At 44.9% G+C, this 17,422-nt stretch overlaps 2 protein-coding genes across 2 annotated transcripts in view; both read right to left on the bottom strand.

The window, feature by feature from the left end:
* AUNIP (aurora kinase A and ninein interacting protein) overlaps positions 1-6,811 on the bottom strand; it is a 52,907-nt gene extending 46,096 nt beyond the window's left edge. Inside the window, exon 1 of the mRNA XM_006862275.1 lies at positions 6,734-6,811. Coding sequence (XP_006862337.1) covers positions 6,734-6,811 — 78 coding nt within the window. The remainder of the gene's footprint in view (positions 1-6,733) is intronic.
* A 2,744-nt stretch (positions 6,812-9,555) lies between these two features.
* PAQR7 (progestin and adipoQ receptor family member VII) lies at positions 9,556-10,602 on the bottom strand. The gene has a single exon (XM_006862392.1). The coding sequence runs from the start codon at positions 10,600-10,602 to the stop codon at positions 9,556-9,558; it is 1,047 nt and encodes a 348-aa protein (XP_006862454.1).
* Between the last annotated feature and the right edge of the window lie 6,820 nt (positions 10,603-17,422).

The raw sequence follows: 17,422 nt of genomic DNA, 5'->3' as shown, positions 1-17,422 counted from the left end.
ATAATCAATGTAAAGAAACAAGTTATATGAATGGCTGAATGTGAAACTGATGATGTGTCCTGTAAACTTTCACTCAATCCACAATAAAAAACTTAAATTAAAAAAAAAAAAAACCCACTCGACAGCACCTAACAAAATTGTCATGAGGAATAAATGAGTAAACATACGTATGGTATTTAGACTAGTATGCGCCATATATTGTTATTGTTGTGTGCACTTTTGTCAGTTATAACTCACAGCGACCCTATATAGGGTTTCCCAGGCTATAAATCTTCATAGGAGCAGGAAGTCTCAATTTTCTCCCATGAAGTGGCTGGTAGATTCAAACTGCTGACCTTGTGGTTAGCAGCCCCACGTGTAACCCATTAAGCCACTCACTGTCAGGCTTTCACATACATATGAGATGACTGAAAATACCATAGCTTAGGTCAGGTACACCTTAGTCATCAAAGTGACATCTTTGCTATTTAACAGTTGAAAAAGGTCTTTTGCAGCAGATCTGCCCAATGCACTACATCATTTGTTTTCTTGACTACTGCTTCCATGAGTGTTGATGGTGGATCCAATCCAAGTAAAATGAAATTCTTGACAACTTCAAGCTTTTCTCCATTTTTCATGATGCTGTCTATTGGTCCAACTGTGAAGGTTTGTTTTCTTTACATTGAATTGTAATCCACATTGAAAGTTGTAGTCTTTGATCTTCATCAGCAAGTGCTTTAAAAGTTCTCTTATTTTCGGCAAACAAGGCTGTGTCACTTGTATATTGCAGCTGTTAATAAGTCTTCCTCCAATCCTGATGCTGCATTCGTCTTTATATAGACCAGTTTCTCAGTTTTGCTTAGCATACAGACTGAATAAGTATGTTGAAAGGACACAACCCTGACACATACTTCCCTGATTTTAAACCACATAGTATCCTCTTATTCTGTTGAAAAACTGCTTCTTGGTCTATGTACAGGTTCTGCATGAGCACAATTCAGTGTCCTGGAATTCTCATTCTTCCCAATGATCCACAGAGTGCAATGCCTTTGCATAGTATTATAGAGAAAACAAACCCCATCTTCAAATTTGATAGATATTATACAGACTCTTTATTAAATCTTAAATAGGAACAAAAACAAGACCAAAAAAAATTTAAACCACCTGGGTGAAGGAAATCATAAGATGCCATCATGCGAAAGCCGGACAGTGAATAAGGAAGACTGTAGAATTGATGCTTTTTGAGTTATGGTTTGGAGGAGAATATTGAAAGTGCCATGGGCTGCCAAAAGAACCAACAGATCTATGTTGGAAGAAGTGCAGCTAGAATGCTCCTTGGAGGCCAGGATGGCCAAACTTCATCTCTCATACTTCAGACATACTGTCAGGAGGGACCAGTCACTGGAGAAGGATATCATGTTTGGTAGGGTGGAAGGTCAGAAAAACAGGAAGACCCCCAGCGAGATGGACTGGCAAGTGGCAAGCATCAATGGGCTCAAGCATGGCAACAATAGTGAGGTTGGCCCAGGACTGGGCAGTGTTTCATTCTGCTGTGCATAAGGTCACTATGAGTTAGTACCAACTCGATGGCACCTAACAACAATAATCCCCATGTAGGGCACAGAGAATAAATTAATCTCCTCCCATAACTAACACGGCAGCAAAGAGTCACATATGCAGCACACTGGGACTACGGAAGGCAGGGAGAGAACTTACTACAGACAAGAAAGGTTGCAGACTATCTCGGAGGTTCTCCGGCTATAGCATCACAACCAGACAACTATTAAGAGGTGTAAGCACGTGGAGAAAGTAGCCCCAAATCCACTTTTAAATATACTCTCCTTCTAAGTGGTTACGAATCCAGCTACGAACTGCAAGGTGAGTAGTTCAAAATTACCAGCTGCTCTGCGGGAGAAAGATGAGGCTTTCTGCTCCTGTAAAAATTTAAAGCCTCGGAAACCCTGTTCAGGGTCACTGTGGGTCGGAACCGACTCAACGGCACTTAACAACAACTTCTAATTCTGGCAGTTAGGCTGTCAGAGGTAGATGAGGTACTAAAAAAAAATTGGTATCTGAATTAATTTTTAAATCTAAGCACAAGATGGAGTCATTTGCACGCAGAGCCTTCAGATTGCATGTTCTACTGCAATAGTCAATAAAACACAAGTAAATATCTTTCTGGTGTTCTCTGCATTCAGCAAAGATACATCTGGCATCACCAATGTCTCATTTCAGGACCTCTCCTGAATCTGGCTTGAATTTTTGGCACTTCTCTGTTTTTGAATTACCTTCTACAATATTATCCAACTGTTTTTGAATTATCTTCTACAATATTTTATTTGTGTGTCATACTGTTGAGTAATTTCCACATTCTGCTGGATCACCTTTGGAATGGGCACAGATATGGATTTCTTCCTATCAGTTGACCATGTTGCTGTCTTCCACATTTCTTCATTCAGACAGGTGAACATTTTCAGCATTACAGTCATGTATTTAAACATCTTAGAATACTGGCAATTCTTGGAGCTTTGTTTTCCGCTAATGCCTCCAGTGCAGTTTGGTCTTCCTTCAATATCATTCAGCAGGTTTCCAGAAATCCGAGAAAGGTTAAGGCCAGAGATCCTAGTGAACGGACTCCATGCCTACAAAGCACTCGATCAACAGGACAAATGGTTTAAGCATTACACAACCGTAAACAAGTTCAACCTGGAATACAAAGAGTTACAGACATAGGACAAATACTGGCTGCCCCCATCCAGTGGGATTTTCTTTTTCTCCCTTTCCGGAATTTTCCTAGCTTTCTTCTAGTTCTTTTTTAAATTAAACTGGCAACAATAAGTTTCCAGCCCATCGTACATGAATATACCCTAATGGTATAAAAGGTTTATTCCTAATTCAAAAAGTATTGTTTAATGCCGCCAAGTCGATTCCAACTCACAGCATCCCTGTATAGGGTTTCTGAGGAGCAGCTGGTGGCTTTGAACCAACAGCTTTGTGGTTAAGCAGCTAGTGCTGATCCAACACGATACCAGGATTCCAATTCAAGGAATATAAACAACAAACACTCACTGCACATTTTGGCCACTTTTTATAACTATGAAGGGACTTCAAAGTCTGTGGGAAAATGGAATTAAAAGATAATGGAGCCTTCCCCTACTTGGTCTCACCCAAGATGGTGGCACCTGGAGTAGCTGAGCGTCCCAGACTAGAAAGCAATGGATTTCTTGCTTCTGCCACAAATTTCCCCAGCTGAAGGAACACAGAAGAAGAAGCAATGATGCAAGAATGGTTTATGTTAGTTAATAAAAATAATAAAAAAAGCCTTAATAAGAAGAATGAATCAACTCTCTCTTCTGGAAAAAGAACATGATTTAGAACGAAGGTATGAGTTGCTGAACCGGGAATTGCATGCAGTGCTAGCCATTGAAGACTGGCAGAAGACTGAGGCCCAGAAGCGAGAGAACAGCTCCTGCTGGATGAGCTGGTGATCTTGGTAAACAAGCGCAACGCGCTCGTCAGGGACCTGGATGCACAGGAGAAACAGGCCGAAGAAGAAGACAAGCATTTGGAGCAAACTCTAGAGCAAAACAAAGGCAAGACAGCCAAGAAAGAAGAGATATGTGTTCTTCAGTAGGGCCAGACCAGAATCTCTCCCAACATTTAAGTGGTCTTGGGTCCCCAGATCAGAAAAAGTCAAACTCATTGTTGATTTAAAACTTTTAACATTTTTTTTTAATCACTGACCACCCCTTCTTCTCTCCTGCCTTCTAGATAATACACAGAACTCCAAAATAGCTTTGTTTCAGGATTTGTTTGTAAAGTAACCATTTCCTTTAAATCATGTGAAATGGATTTGCACAGACATCTTGTGAGTGAATGGTATTAGGGTGTTCAAGAAACTGTTCATAGAAGGAAAAGCACCATTTCCCTCATTAGTTTCCCTCATTTTTTGATGGGAGGGAAATTTGGAAAACATTTTTCGTTGTTGTTGTTAATAGCATAATGATGGTGGGAGGGGGGTAACATAGGGTATCAGAAAAATGTCATGAATGATTTTTTTCCAGTCCTGCCATATGTAACACTTAATCTCCTTACCTAAAATTTATAGCTAGAGCATACACAACCTACTTACTAAACTGTTCTATTTACCAGTGGGGCTTTCTGCAGTTGTTTTGCATTTCACTGTAAGGATAATAGTGTCCCTCTTCTGCCAGCCTCAGAGGATAGTCCTTAAACATAGCGTGAGACAAGTCCTGAGATTTAGAGGTGAGGTTTGAGGATGGGACTAACTGACATACATCAGTTTACAAAGACAGTTTCATCATTTGAGAATGCGCCATCTTTTCCTCTGGATAATTATTTATTACATCTTTATTGGTTCCTACACTTTTATTGGGTCTCAACATTGGCTCAAGAATGCTGTTAATATTTATTCTGTATTGACAGAAGTCTGTCTTGCCATTATGAGTAAATCTATCAATTAATAATATTTTCTTCTCTATCACAGCACTGTCATTTTGTTTTGTGAAAATGGCTATCTGTTCATTTATTACTGAGTCATATATAAATTTTCAATAAAAGCAGAAACTTTCTTACCTTAAAAAAAAAAAAAATGGAATTTTCCCACCTTTTTTCCTTTTTAATCTATTTTGTTGTTGTTAAGTGCCATCAAGTCTGTTCTGACCCACAGCAACCCTGTATAGGACTTCCAAGGAGTGGCTGGTGAGCTTGAACCAACAACCTTGTGGTTCAAACTGACTTTGCAGTCCAGCGCATTGCCCACAGCACCACACCAGGTTTATCTGGGCAAAGGATTCGGAAAATGGGTAACACCAAACTAAATATGCAAAAGTACACCTTCCACAAACTCTGTGAAGCCCCCTCATCTATCTGTCCCTAAACCAAAACCAAAAATCCATTGTCATCGAGTCAATTCCAACTCAAAGCGAACTTACATAGTGTGTCCAAGACTGTAAATCTTTACATGAGCAGACAGCCTCATCTTTCTCCTGCGGTGAGCCTGGTGGGTTTGCGGTTAGCTGCCCAATACCTAACCCACACTATCACGAGTGTTCTTATATATTTCCCTGCCATCGATAAATTAGCCTTTCCTCTGATCTTTGGAAAAAAAGAGTTACCATTTTAACTACTGTAATATAATAAAGTCCTTAATAATTTACATACTAATTCACAAATTAGAGAAGAACAAAAGTGTTATTGTTGCTGTTGTGTGCCATCCAGTTTGTGACTCACAGCAACCTGTATAGGATGTCTGAGGAGCAGCTGGTGGGTTTGAACTGCCACACAGGAAAGGTAACTTTAAATTGCTGATTTAACAAGTTTGTTATTGTGTGCCCGGTTGTTCCAAGTCATTATGACCCTGCAGGGTTTCTGAGAGCAACTGGTAGGTCTGAACACCAACCTATCAGTTACCAGTCCAGTGCTTATCCCACAGCACCACACTAAGGCCCTTAACACAAAATATTAATGTTGATAAAGGAAACAGTGAGACCTTCTCAGAAATACCTGTTGTAAGCAATGAGTTTCAGATTCCTGAAGTGCAGAAACTCAATCTACCTAAAAGAAGTTACCCACCACTCATCTGTTAGTTTGTGGCATTATGGTGGCTTGTGTGATGCTGGAAGCTATGTCACTGGTATTTTAAATACCAGATAGCTCACCCATGTTGGACAGGTTTCAGCTGAGCTTCCAGACTAAGACAAACTAGGAAGAGAGAGAGGCATACTACCTCTGAATCTTTAGCCACTGAAAACCTTATAAATAGCAGAACTTTGTCAGATATAGTACCAGAAGATGAGCCCCTCAGGTTGGAAGGCACTCAAAATATGTCTGAGAAACAGCTACCTCCTCAAAGTCCAGTTCATTGTCCATGAGGTTGCAAATGTTGTAAAGCTCTCAGGACCTTCATTAATGAAGCTAATGTGGCACAACTCAAAATGAGGAGAAACAGCAAAAATTCATTAATAATCAGAACATGGAATGTACAAAGTATGAATATATGAAAATTGGAAGTTGTCAAAAATGAAATGGAAGCCCTCTCAAATACAATGGTGGCACTGCAGAACTGTGGGAAGAGACAGTCCTTTCAGTAAATGTTGCCAGGCCATTTGAATATCCATTTGGGAACATGTGAGAAATCAACAATAAAAATGAAATGGAAGGCATAAAGATCCATATACTTCTCTTTCTTTGTGATGCCTAACTGAGCCTCCTGTCTAGGTGACTGACCTGGGCTAACCTGTTTCCTTATCCCCATAGGAGTCCTGGTGTGGCGCGGTGGGTTAATGCAAAGCCATTTGAATTGCAAGGTCGGCGGTTCAAACTCACCAGTTGCTCCTTGGAAACCCTATCCAGGGTCGCTATGGGTCGGAACCGACTCGAAGGCACTTAACAATTTCCACCGGAGCGAGCTGCCTTGTCTATCTCCCTGCGGAGCACTTGGTGAGTTCGAACCGCCGACCTCACCAACAGCAGCGGAGTACTTTAACGGAGCACCTCAAGGTCAGCAGTTCAAATCCACCAGCTGTTCCGAAGGAAAAAATGAGGCTTTCTGCTCCCGTAAAGATGTACAGCCTCGGAAACCCTATTAAGGGTCGCTGTGAGTCGGAACCGACTCCACCACAACCACTTTAACCACGGCACCATCAGTGGTCCTTCCATCACCTCAGCTCCCCTCAAAACACCCTTCTTAACACTCCAGGTCCTTAATGCCCTCTTTCGCCCTACCTCCTACCTGAACTTTCCGTCTTTTCAGCTCCGCCGCGTCCAGCCATACGCCGCAGGCCTCCTCCTCCGGCCCTCTCCGCCTCATGGCCGGTGAGACTTAACATACAGGGAACCGGCCGCAGGACACCTCAGAGAATCGCCATCAGCACGCCAGCCGACGATCAGATCTCGCGCCAACGCCAGGGGCGGGGCTACGACCCTGCGCTCCGGACGCAGGCACCGCCCAGACGCAAACACCGCCCTTCCCCAAGCCTTACCTCGTGGCTTAACCACAAAAATAAGCGCTGCTGTTTTCATGGCGGGGACTGCCTATTCCTTTTAATGAGGTCTTGGTGTTTTGGTGCTCTTCTCTTCAAGGATTACATTACGAAAATCATGCTGTGTAAAAGGTTCTCGACATCATTCAAGAATTTTCATTTTCTTTTTTTTTTGCTGACTTGCATTTACTATAAATATGATAGCCACCTAACTACTCAGTCTCAGGAGCCCTGATTGCGTAGTGGTTATGCGTTAGACTTGTAACCTCAAGGTCAGAAGTTAGAATTTACCAGCGCTCCGCAGGAGGAAGATGCTTTCTGCTCCAGTATGGATTTAGTCATAACGCACTACCACCACCACCCAGAGTCTCAGATCTTGTCTCATCACTTAGTCCTGACAAATCATCCCAAAAGGAAGGGGAAGGAGCCGAGATTCAAGTCCACTAATGCCAAAGCTGGACTTCTGGTGTGGCGCTCTGGGTTAATGTGCTTAACTGCAAAGTCAGTTTGAACACCAAGGTGGGCGGTTCAAGCTCACCAGCCGCTCCTCCGAAACCCTATACAGGGTTGTTGTGGGTCGGAACCGACTCAACGGCACTTCACAACAACACAATAATGTCAAAGCTGGGGTCCTGGATGGATAATACCCTAAATGTTTCAATCACTAGGATATTTAACAATGGAGTATTATCATTTTTGTACTTGTTTTGCTTTGTTCTTATCTGTGCTTGCTTATTTTCCTTCACTGCATATTTTTTAGGAGCCTAGTGTAATGCTGTAGGATAAGCACTAGACTACTAATCTCAAGGTTGGCAGTTCAAACCCACCAACTGCTCCAAGGGAGAAAGATGAGGCTTTCTGCTCAGGTAAAGATTTACAGCCTCACAAAACCTGTACAGCATCACTATGAATAGGAACCGACTGATGACGATGTGTGAATGAATCAAACTGAGTAAATATATTGCTTGTACATATATAAACAATATTATAAAAGTTCATATTTACATATACAGTAACTTTAAAAGAAAAGCCAAAAAATGAAGTCTTTGTTAAACTATAAAATGGGATTATGTGTATTTTAAACACATTTTTGTATGCCCTTTTAAAGCTTATTTAGTAAAAACAGTTCCCATCCCTTGTCCTTCAATAAAAATGTGCAAGGCCCCAACCCACTCTTGGCCTTGATTTCAACTCACAGTGATGGTATAGGACAGAATAGAACTGCCTCATAGGGTTCCCAAGGCCATATATCTTTTCGGAAGCAGACTGTCACATTTTTTTCCTGTGGAGCAGGGCTGGTAAGTGAAAACTATCCACCTTTTGGTTAGCAGCCAAGCGCTTTAACTACTGTACCACCAGGGCTCCTACCCTACTTCTACCCACTGCCAGAGTCAATTTGACTCATAAGAGATCTCATACAGAATTTCTGAAACTATAAATCTTTATAGGCGTATACAGTCTCATCTTTCTCCCTACAAGAAGCTGGTGGGTTTAAATTACCAAATTTGCCTAACTCACAGTGTCACCAGGGTTCTTTACCCCATCTCTAGGCAAGGCTGAAAAAAGGAACTGCCTCCCCACTTCACTCCACCCCTAGAAGCCCCAGCTTCCTCCGGAAAACCTCCTCCAACACTGAGCAGGGCTCACAGGGGACTCAGGGCCCCCTCCCTAAGGCAGGAGTCAAAAAGCTGAGAGAGGCAGTTGCTTTCACAGTCACTTTATTGCAAGAATTTCCAGGCCACCCCTTTCTGACCTCTGAGCCTTTGCACAGGCGTTTCCTCTCTGCCTGGAATGCCCTGCCTCTTCTCCACCTGCAAACTCCTACTCACACTTTCCAGCCCAGGACACTGAGGTCCCAGGACAACACTAATCTAAACCTTGATTATCTGGTATTGATTCCCAGGGTCCAGCCTGTGACCTGTCACTGAGTGTGTCACTGAATCATGAATGAAAGAATCAGAACAGAAGCTGGGAGTAAGGTGTCAGAGGCTAGAGATGGGGGACTTAGGGCTCACCATCCCAGCTGATGACTCAAGGGGTATGCAGGTCCTGGATTTAGATGCGGCACAATCTCCTGGGGGGCAGGGAGGAGGGAGGCAATGTTTCAAGGGACAGTAAGATCCTGTACACATTTTGAGCCAACCCTTTCACCACCTACCAATGAAATCTGGGTAGAGGGGCATGCTGAGGCCTCCCCTATCTCTCTGATCAAATCTGATTCTAGCCTAAATTCTACCTTCTCTCCACCCAAATCTAGAAGGGCTTCAAACCCGCATCCTGGCCCATGCTGGCCCCAAGTCCTTCCCCTAATGAGAAGTAGTAGAGGGGTGAGCCAGGGTACCCCACAACTTCATCTCTCTCTCTCTCCTGGGGCAGGTCCATGACAGAACCCCAGCAGCTCCCAGCTGATCCCCAAATCCAAGGACTGGCCAATAGCACTGTTGGCAGCTGAGGTGTGCACAGAAAGTCACTGTGGGCCAGACACAAAGCACTTTACCAGGCCCATGTGGAGCCAAGGTTGAACCCCTGAGTCCCTACACCTCCCTCTTCAGCAGCCACCACATGCGCCCCTTCACTTGGCCTTCCGCTTAAGTTTGCGCCGCACCAGCTGGCTCAGGAAGAACGCAGTAAGAACACTGCTGCCAACAGTGAGCAAGAAGAGGCCAGAGAAGTTGTGGGGCCAGCGGGTGTGCAGAGGCTCATAGATGGGTCGCCGGGCCTCATAGTCCAGCGCCACAGCCTCCAGCTGAGTCAGTGTACACAGCACCAAGAAAACGTGGAAGAGTTGGTGGCCTTGCCCAAAGACGTGGCAGCTGCCAGGAAACCAGCGCTCAGGCATAAAGGCCGAGAAGAAGGCGGCCGCCAGCAGGAAGAAGATCACCTGGCATTTGTGATAGAGAAGAGCAGGGTCGCCCACGGCAGGATCAGCAGACACCAAGATGCGGTGCACCACAGGGCTTATGTCCAGAGCATAAGCCAAGGCCGAAGGCATCTCCTGGCAAGTGCGGCCCAGTAGGCCTGGCTTCTGGCTGTACTTATTGTAGCAGGAACCAGTGCAGGAAAGCCAGGCGAGGAAGGCAGCCATGGGCAGGAAAATGGCCTGAACCTGTGCATGCCAGGCGGGCTCAATAGCATAGTAGAAGTGAGCCAGGGCACTGCCAAACTGATATACAGCCACACCCACGTAGTCCAGGAAGAAGAAACTGTAATGCCAGAACTCAGACTTGGCCTGCAGGAGGTGAGCCAAGGCACTCAGGAAGAGGTAGGTGAAGGAGGCGAAGATGATGATGAAGAGGGGCAGGGCGTGCTGGTCTCCCCAGAAGTCCACGGTACCCACAAAGATGGCCAGTCGCAGCAGTAGCACCAGGGCTGCCAGCAGGTGGGTCCACACGTTCACCGCCTCATTGTGTTGCTGGAACAGCGTGCGGAAGTAGAAGCGCCAGGTCCGGTGCAGCGGTCGGTAGCCCACGTAGATGTATGGCTTCCAGAAGAGCCGCGGCACTTGGGCTCGGTCCACTGTGAACACAGACTCGGGCTGCACAGATGGCTGAGACTCCTGGCGAACCTGCCGCAAGTTAGGCAGCAGGTGGCTGAGCTTCTGGGCCACCACTGTGGCCATGGCTGTGGGCCTGGGCAGGGAGCTGAGGAGAGAGGCCAGAGCATAGTCAACAGCAACCGCTGGGGCAAGCTTTGATGACCAGGTCCTCCTGCTTGCCCTTATCCCTTGATCACTGTACTAGGTCTAGAAAGAGAGGGGAGCTCAGCTAACCTTCATGAGAAAAGGATCTTAGTCTTTTCTGGTCCCTGATGTATCCCAGGTACATAGAACAGCGCCTGACACATAGCAGGTACTCAATAATTGTTTGAGGAATACATTAACTAGCAACCACCTCTGGACCTTCCCTCCTCCTCCCAGTCTTCATAGGGCTCCCGGCCTCCGTTACTCCCATTCCAGTCAGGGCTCCACATTGGAGACAATGACCTTCTTAATAAATCTGCTGTCTCCACCTCTAGCCTCTTCAAAATGGCCAAGACCACACCCGGTGACCTTCTGTTAGCTTGCATGATATGATCTCATCCCTGCTACTCTTTCCAACCTTATGTATTCAATCAGAATGTACTTCAAATGCAGTCACAGGCTCACCAAACCCTGGGTTTGCTGCTTCACTTTGCACAAACTCTTCCCTCTACCTGAGACATTTCCTTCATCTTGCCTACCTAGCAAACTCATATTCATCCCTCAAACCCTGCTGCTTCTGCGATGCTTTCCTTAGCCCCCTGAATCTTCTATGTTGACCCTTCTACTTGAAGGATAATCTCCTTTGATCATTGTAACACTTCTCATGGAGTTATTAATGTAAACTCATCAAAGATAAGCAGTTTGTCTCATTGTTTTATAAACCCCTGGTGCTTAGTATTGAATTACATTGGTACCGCTGGTATTCAATGTTTGTTGAATAAAAAACAACATCCGCTCATACATTCTAGGGCCTGAGGCAAAAAGCCACATCTTCCTGAACGTTCCCAGCTAATAATCGAGTTTTGCTCCTCAGTCATGCCCCTATTCAGAAGTACTCCCCAACCCAGCCCTTCCCATCCTCCAGCACAATTGTTCATTCCAAATAAATCAAGCCCTCCTCCCATGATTGGCTTGGCTCTCATTCTCATTTTTCACCAAGCCCAACTATCACATCGTATGCTAACTTCCTTGCCCTCCACATGAAGGGAGTACAAACCGCCACCTACAAAGGACACCCTGGACTGCTCTCCACTTTTCCTTAATTTCTGAAGGTACATATAATGTTGTTATTAAGTACCTTCCAGTTGATTCTGTTTCACAATGTCCCATAATGAGTCACATAACTTAGCATTCATTGGTTTAGCTATCAAGGAACCCTGGTGGCACAATAGGATAAGCACTGGACAGCTAACTGCAAGGTTGGCAGTTCAAACCCACCAGCTGCTCCACAGGAGGAGCAAGATTTGCAACCTCAGAAACCCTAAACAGGGTCACTATGAGTCAGAATGCACTTGATGGTACTGAGTGAGTTTAGACATCGCTTCCTGAATTCTCTTCCTCAAACTCCATGCTTGGATCCCGGGATAACAAGTAAACAGGGATTTGACCCTTGTCCTCAGGGACCTCATGGTCTGCTGAAGATTATAGACAGGAAAACAAATTATAGCAAATGCTTACAGAGAACTTGCTATGTGCTAGGTACTGTGTTAAGCATTTTATATCTAATTGACTCATTCAAGTCTTAAAACACCTATGAGGCAGATACTATCATGATTCCTATTTTCCACATGAGGAAACAGAGGCACAGAAATGTTAGGTACTTTGCCCAGCCACCTAACTAGGAAGTAAAAGGGCAATGCAAACTTAGTCTGTACGCATAACTGACACCTTAAAGTGCCCTTTGTAAAACAAGATGATGGTGGTGGTGTGCGTAGAGTCAGGTCCAACTCATAGTGACCCTGCATAGGGTTTTTGAGGCTGTAAATCTTTACGGGAGCAGAAAGCCTCATCTTTCTCTAGCAAACAGCTGGCCTTGAGGTTAGCAGCCCGATTCGTAACCCTGACGCTACCAGAGCTCCTTGTAAGACAAGATAGCAAGTGTGTTTTTTTTTTAATTAATTATGACATAATTATATGAGGGGCTTCAAATAGTTCATAGGAAATGGAATGACAAGATTATGCAATTTTTTCACAAACTTTTTGAAGCCCCTTCATATACTCTTTTGCCTGGTATCAGGAGCTCTAGTAGTATACAGGTTATGAGTCAGGCTGCTAACCTCAAAGTCAGCAGTTTGAAACTACTAGCCATTCCACAGGAGAAAAATGAGACTTTCAGCTCCCATAAAGATTTACAGCTTCAGAAACCCTATACAGGGTTGCTATGAGTCGGAACTGACTCCATGGCACATAACAGCCACCACCACCAGTTGCTTCATTAAGTTGCACAATCATTCATTGTGTCATTCATGAATCCAAGTATCTATTGAAAAAACTGTCTGCCACATAATTCTCCTCTCCAACCTCCTTTCCTCCCCCTAATAAATTCCCTCCAAAAAGCCTGTTGGATTGAGCAGCCAGGCTTTCTGTCCCATGTTCATCAGATATTTACTACAACCATCTTTGCACCAAAGGAGCCCTGTTGGTGCTGTAGATAAGCACTGGACTGCTAACCATAAAGTTGGTGGTTCAAGCTCATCAGCTGCCAGTGGGAGAAAGACAAGGCTTTCTGCTCCCGTACAGATTTACAGTCTTGGAAACCTTCTACAGAGTCACTATGAGTTGAAATTGACTGGATGGCAGTGGGTTTGAGGTTGGTGCCTTTGCAGCAGGCACTGTACACCGCAAGAAGATTCAAGCAGGAATAAAGCATTCTGTTTTTCTACCACTAGGGGCACCATGATTACCTCCCCAAATCTCCAGTTCATTCACACAAAGCCCAAGTAATACAGGGTGTTTGCTGTACAAAATTGGCATCAAGGCAGCCCCCCAGCCTCCCTGCAGTCTGATTTGCATCCCTCAGCTCCTCCCACACAATTCTAGAATCAGTCCCAGTTCTTGCCCTTGTGCTGCTGTTGTTAGTTGCCATTGATGCCAACGCATGGCGACCCCATGTGTACAGAGTTCTTCAAGGTTTTCAAGGTTGTACCTTTCAGAAGCTCTGGTAGCGTAGAGGTTACGAATCGGGCTGCGAACCTTAAGGTCAGCAGTTCGAAACTACCAGCCGCTCCGCGGGAGAAAGATGAGGCTTTCTACTCCCGTAAAGATTTACACCTTTGGAAACCCTGTACAGGGTCGCTATGGGTCGGAACCGACTCGACGGCACTTCACAACAACAACAACAACAACCTTTCAGAAGCAGATCACTGGGTTTGTCTTCCAAGGTGCCTTTGGGATGAGTTCAAATGCCAGTCTTCCAGCTAACAGTTGAGCGCTTAACCGTTCGTGACACCCAGCAACTCCTTTGGTTTTGCGTGTTGTTAAATGCAGTTGAGTGGGTTTCAACTCACTTGGGAAGACCTGGTATAGGGTTTCTGAGGAGCGGCTGATGGGCTTGAACTGCCAACCTTGTGGTTTGCAGTCCAGTGCTTGTCCTACAATGCCACACCAGGACTCATGTTAAATAAGTAATTACTACTGCAGAATGATTGCTGTAAAAGGAAAGCACAGAACTCTCATAATTCCCATTCCCCAGAAAGCCTGGCAGTCTTAAGAATTAGACCTTGCTGATAAACTACTTAATAGGGCCACTACAAGTTGGAGTGCTGGTGTGGCACTGTGGGCTAATGTGATGGCCTGCAATGTCAGTTTGAACTGCAAGGTCAGTGGTTCAAGCTCACCAGCCGCTCCTTGGAAACCCTATAAAAGTTGCTATGGGTCAGAACCAACTCAGTAGCACTTAATAAGAATAAGAACATCCACAGTAAGAGAATTTTCTGACTCATATTGCCTGCTGGGTAGCCAGAACTAAATTTCAAATAGACAGGGCTTTGACCTCAACAACCTGTCCTTCTCCCTTGCCCTTAGCTTTGTCTTTCCAACTCAGAACCTCAGAAGGCCAGGAAAGGCCTGTGAAGTCATCTCATGCAGCTCCCTTATTTTATGTTGAAGAAACCAGAGTCCAGAGTTAAGAAGACCTTTTCCATAGTTGCTACCATGACGGGCAGAGACCCAGGGCATAATGAATGTACTGGTGCTCTGTGGATACCTACCTTCCTGGGTCCTTATGACCTATTAAGTCCACTCTTAGAACTTCCCAAGGTACATTGTTATTGTTGTTAAGTGCTGTCAAGTTGGTTCTGACCTACAGTGACCCTGTACAGGGTTTCTGAGGAGCAGCTAATGAGCTTGAACCGCCAACCTTGTGGTTCAAATCAACCTTGCAGTACAGCACATTAACCCACAACGCCATACCAGGCCTCCTCCCAAACTATAGCAGTACATTAAGGGCTCTCAGAACTCCTGCTTAGCTTTATTGCACTCATAGCTTTACTTAATACACAGACAAGTTTATGTAACCAAGGATTCCTTTCCCAGTAATAATTCTATTATAAAGCCAGCCAAAATGTAATCAGTGTTTACTATATACTCAACTCTTTATAGTCTTGGTGCATTTCATTCTCATGATTAGCCCATGACATAGGTATTACACCATTTTGTTGTTGGGAATATGGAAGTTCCGAGAAGTTAAGTCCCTTACCCACAGTCACACACAAAGAGAGTGGTGGAATCAGGATTTGAACCCAGGCCTCTGACTGCAGACCAGACATTCTTTGCCACTCTGCTGCTGCCCTACCTCTATTGCACCTGTTTACATCCCATAGAGCAACTCTGGGAAATCTCGATCTAGAAGCAGGTCACTTCTCCACAATGAATTTCTTAGGCTTCAAGAAACTCACTCGCATTCAGGGACCTCAGTCTCCCTTAACTACCCACTGGCTTTGCCTCAGTGATGCTCTGGCTCAGATGCCTTCTCATGTGGGTGATAGTACTCACAACAATCCCCACCAACCCCTATACTCAAGAAGAAACCCCCAGAATCACCATACCAGAGTAGCATCTGTCCCACCACCACATTTCCTTCAGACCTCAGTCAGAGGCCCCATTCCCTCTAAACAGATCGTTTTTCAGAATGAGTTCCCATCTCCTGACTCCAAGCAAAGGGGCCATGGATTCAGGGGGAAGGAGGGAGCTGGGGCAATAGTCAAACAGGAGCTGTCGATGAGGTGCTTCCAGAGAGCACTACAAGAGCATATCTGAGGAGTCTCCCCACCAAGCTACCAGGCCCAACCTGTTCCAGGCACTCATCCAGCCCAATACACCCCTGTAGGCCCCCTCCAAGCTTCTCAAATTGCACTGGTTACCTTGGGCTTTCTCTGGTGCCTGGGGGCTGATGACTTCTGCTCTGGGACTGGGCTAATTCCCTAGATACCAAGCCCTTCCACAGGTGAGGGTCACAAGGGGTGGGGCTTCCAATGACTGGAGGTGTCTTGTGTGATGTCAGTAGAGGGTGGGGCTAAAGGCAGTCTTCCCTACATCCTTCCCCTGTCCCCATCACTATTCCCACACTGCTCAAACTCAGGCTAAACTCCGTGACCTCCTGTACAGGCATCAGCTGCCGAAGGAAGCTCATTATTAACCTCTGCATGAGACATATGGAGAAACTGAGGACTGCCTAGCAAGGTAAGGGCAAATAACCTGGAACAAGGTATCCAGGTTGGCTCTGGCCCCAGCTCAGTGAAAACAGGAATGGAAAGAAGTTAGGAATAAAAGAGACCAAACATAAACATTTGTGAAGAAGATGGATTTCAGATTTGGGTAAACCAGATTTGAATCCTGACTCCATCACTTACTAGCTGAGGGACCTTAGCCAAGTGACTCATCTTCTTTGATCCTTAGTTTCCTCATCTGTAAAATGGGAATAATAATATTATCTACATCATATGTTACACTGAGGGGTCCTGGTGTGGTGCTGTAGAATAAGCACTGGACTGCTACCCGTAAGATTGGTATTTCAAACCCACCTGCCTCTCCTTGGAAACCCTATACAGGGTTGCTATAAGTCAGAACCAACTTGATGGCACTTAACACTGAAGGTTAGAACATATAAAGTTTTAGGACTGTTAAGGAATTCAATAAAGGATAGTTATCATTAGAGCAGTGGAGTCTTACTGTGGCCTTGTAGGATAAGCACTGGACCACAAGGTCAATTTGAACTGCAAGGTCATTGGTTCAAACTCACCAGACACTCCTCAGAAACCCTATACAGGGTCACTATGAATCGGAACCAACAGCACTTAACAACAACATCAGTGCAGTGCAGTGAATAATATAATACAGCTCTTCTAGCTGTAGTCTTTGTAACTCTCATCAAATGAATAAGTTGTTGTTGCTGTTGTTAGGGGCCGTTGAGTAGGTTTAGACTCACAGGACCCTCTGGACAACAGACCAAATGACTGGGTGGGATTATGCATATGGGGTGTTTGTGGCCCACCAGTAGGGTTGGATAATTTGCTAATAACGTAAATAAAATGCATGACACCTTTGTGAAGGTGTTGTTATTAAATGTCATCATCGTGGTTGTCAAATTCCGACTCATAGCGACCCTGTATAGGGTTTCCAAGCAGTGGCTAGTGAGTTTGAATCAACGACCATGCAGTTCAAATGGACCTTGCAGTCTAGCCTTTACCCCACAGCACCACACCAGGACTCCTTGTGAGGGTGAGGCCAGGCAGATAAATTGTATATAACCCTCCCAAGGAGATTGGTCAGTTTTGCCATCTGAGAGGCCTCACAATCACCCAGACCCTCCTCAACTGAGAAGACAGAGTCTAACACAAAGAGACACTAAGAACAGAGAGAAGCGGGGACAGAGAGACAGCAGCAGAGAACCACAGGAGACAGTGTGGAGGGTGCCTTTGGG

The sequence above is a fragment of the Chrysochloris asiatica genome, unplaced genomic scaffold (genome assembly GCF_000296735.1).
Source record: "Chrysochloris asiatica unplaced genomic scaffold, ChrAsi1.0 scaffold00047, whole genome shotgun sequence".
NCBI classification, from domain to species: domain Eukaryota; kingdom Metazoa; phylum Chordata; class Mammalia; order Afrosoricida; family Chrysochloridae; genus Chrysochloris; species Chrysochloris asiatica.
This window is presented reverse-complemented; position numbering and strand designations above follow the sequence as displayed.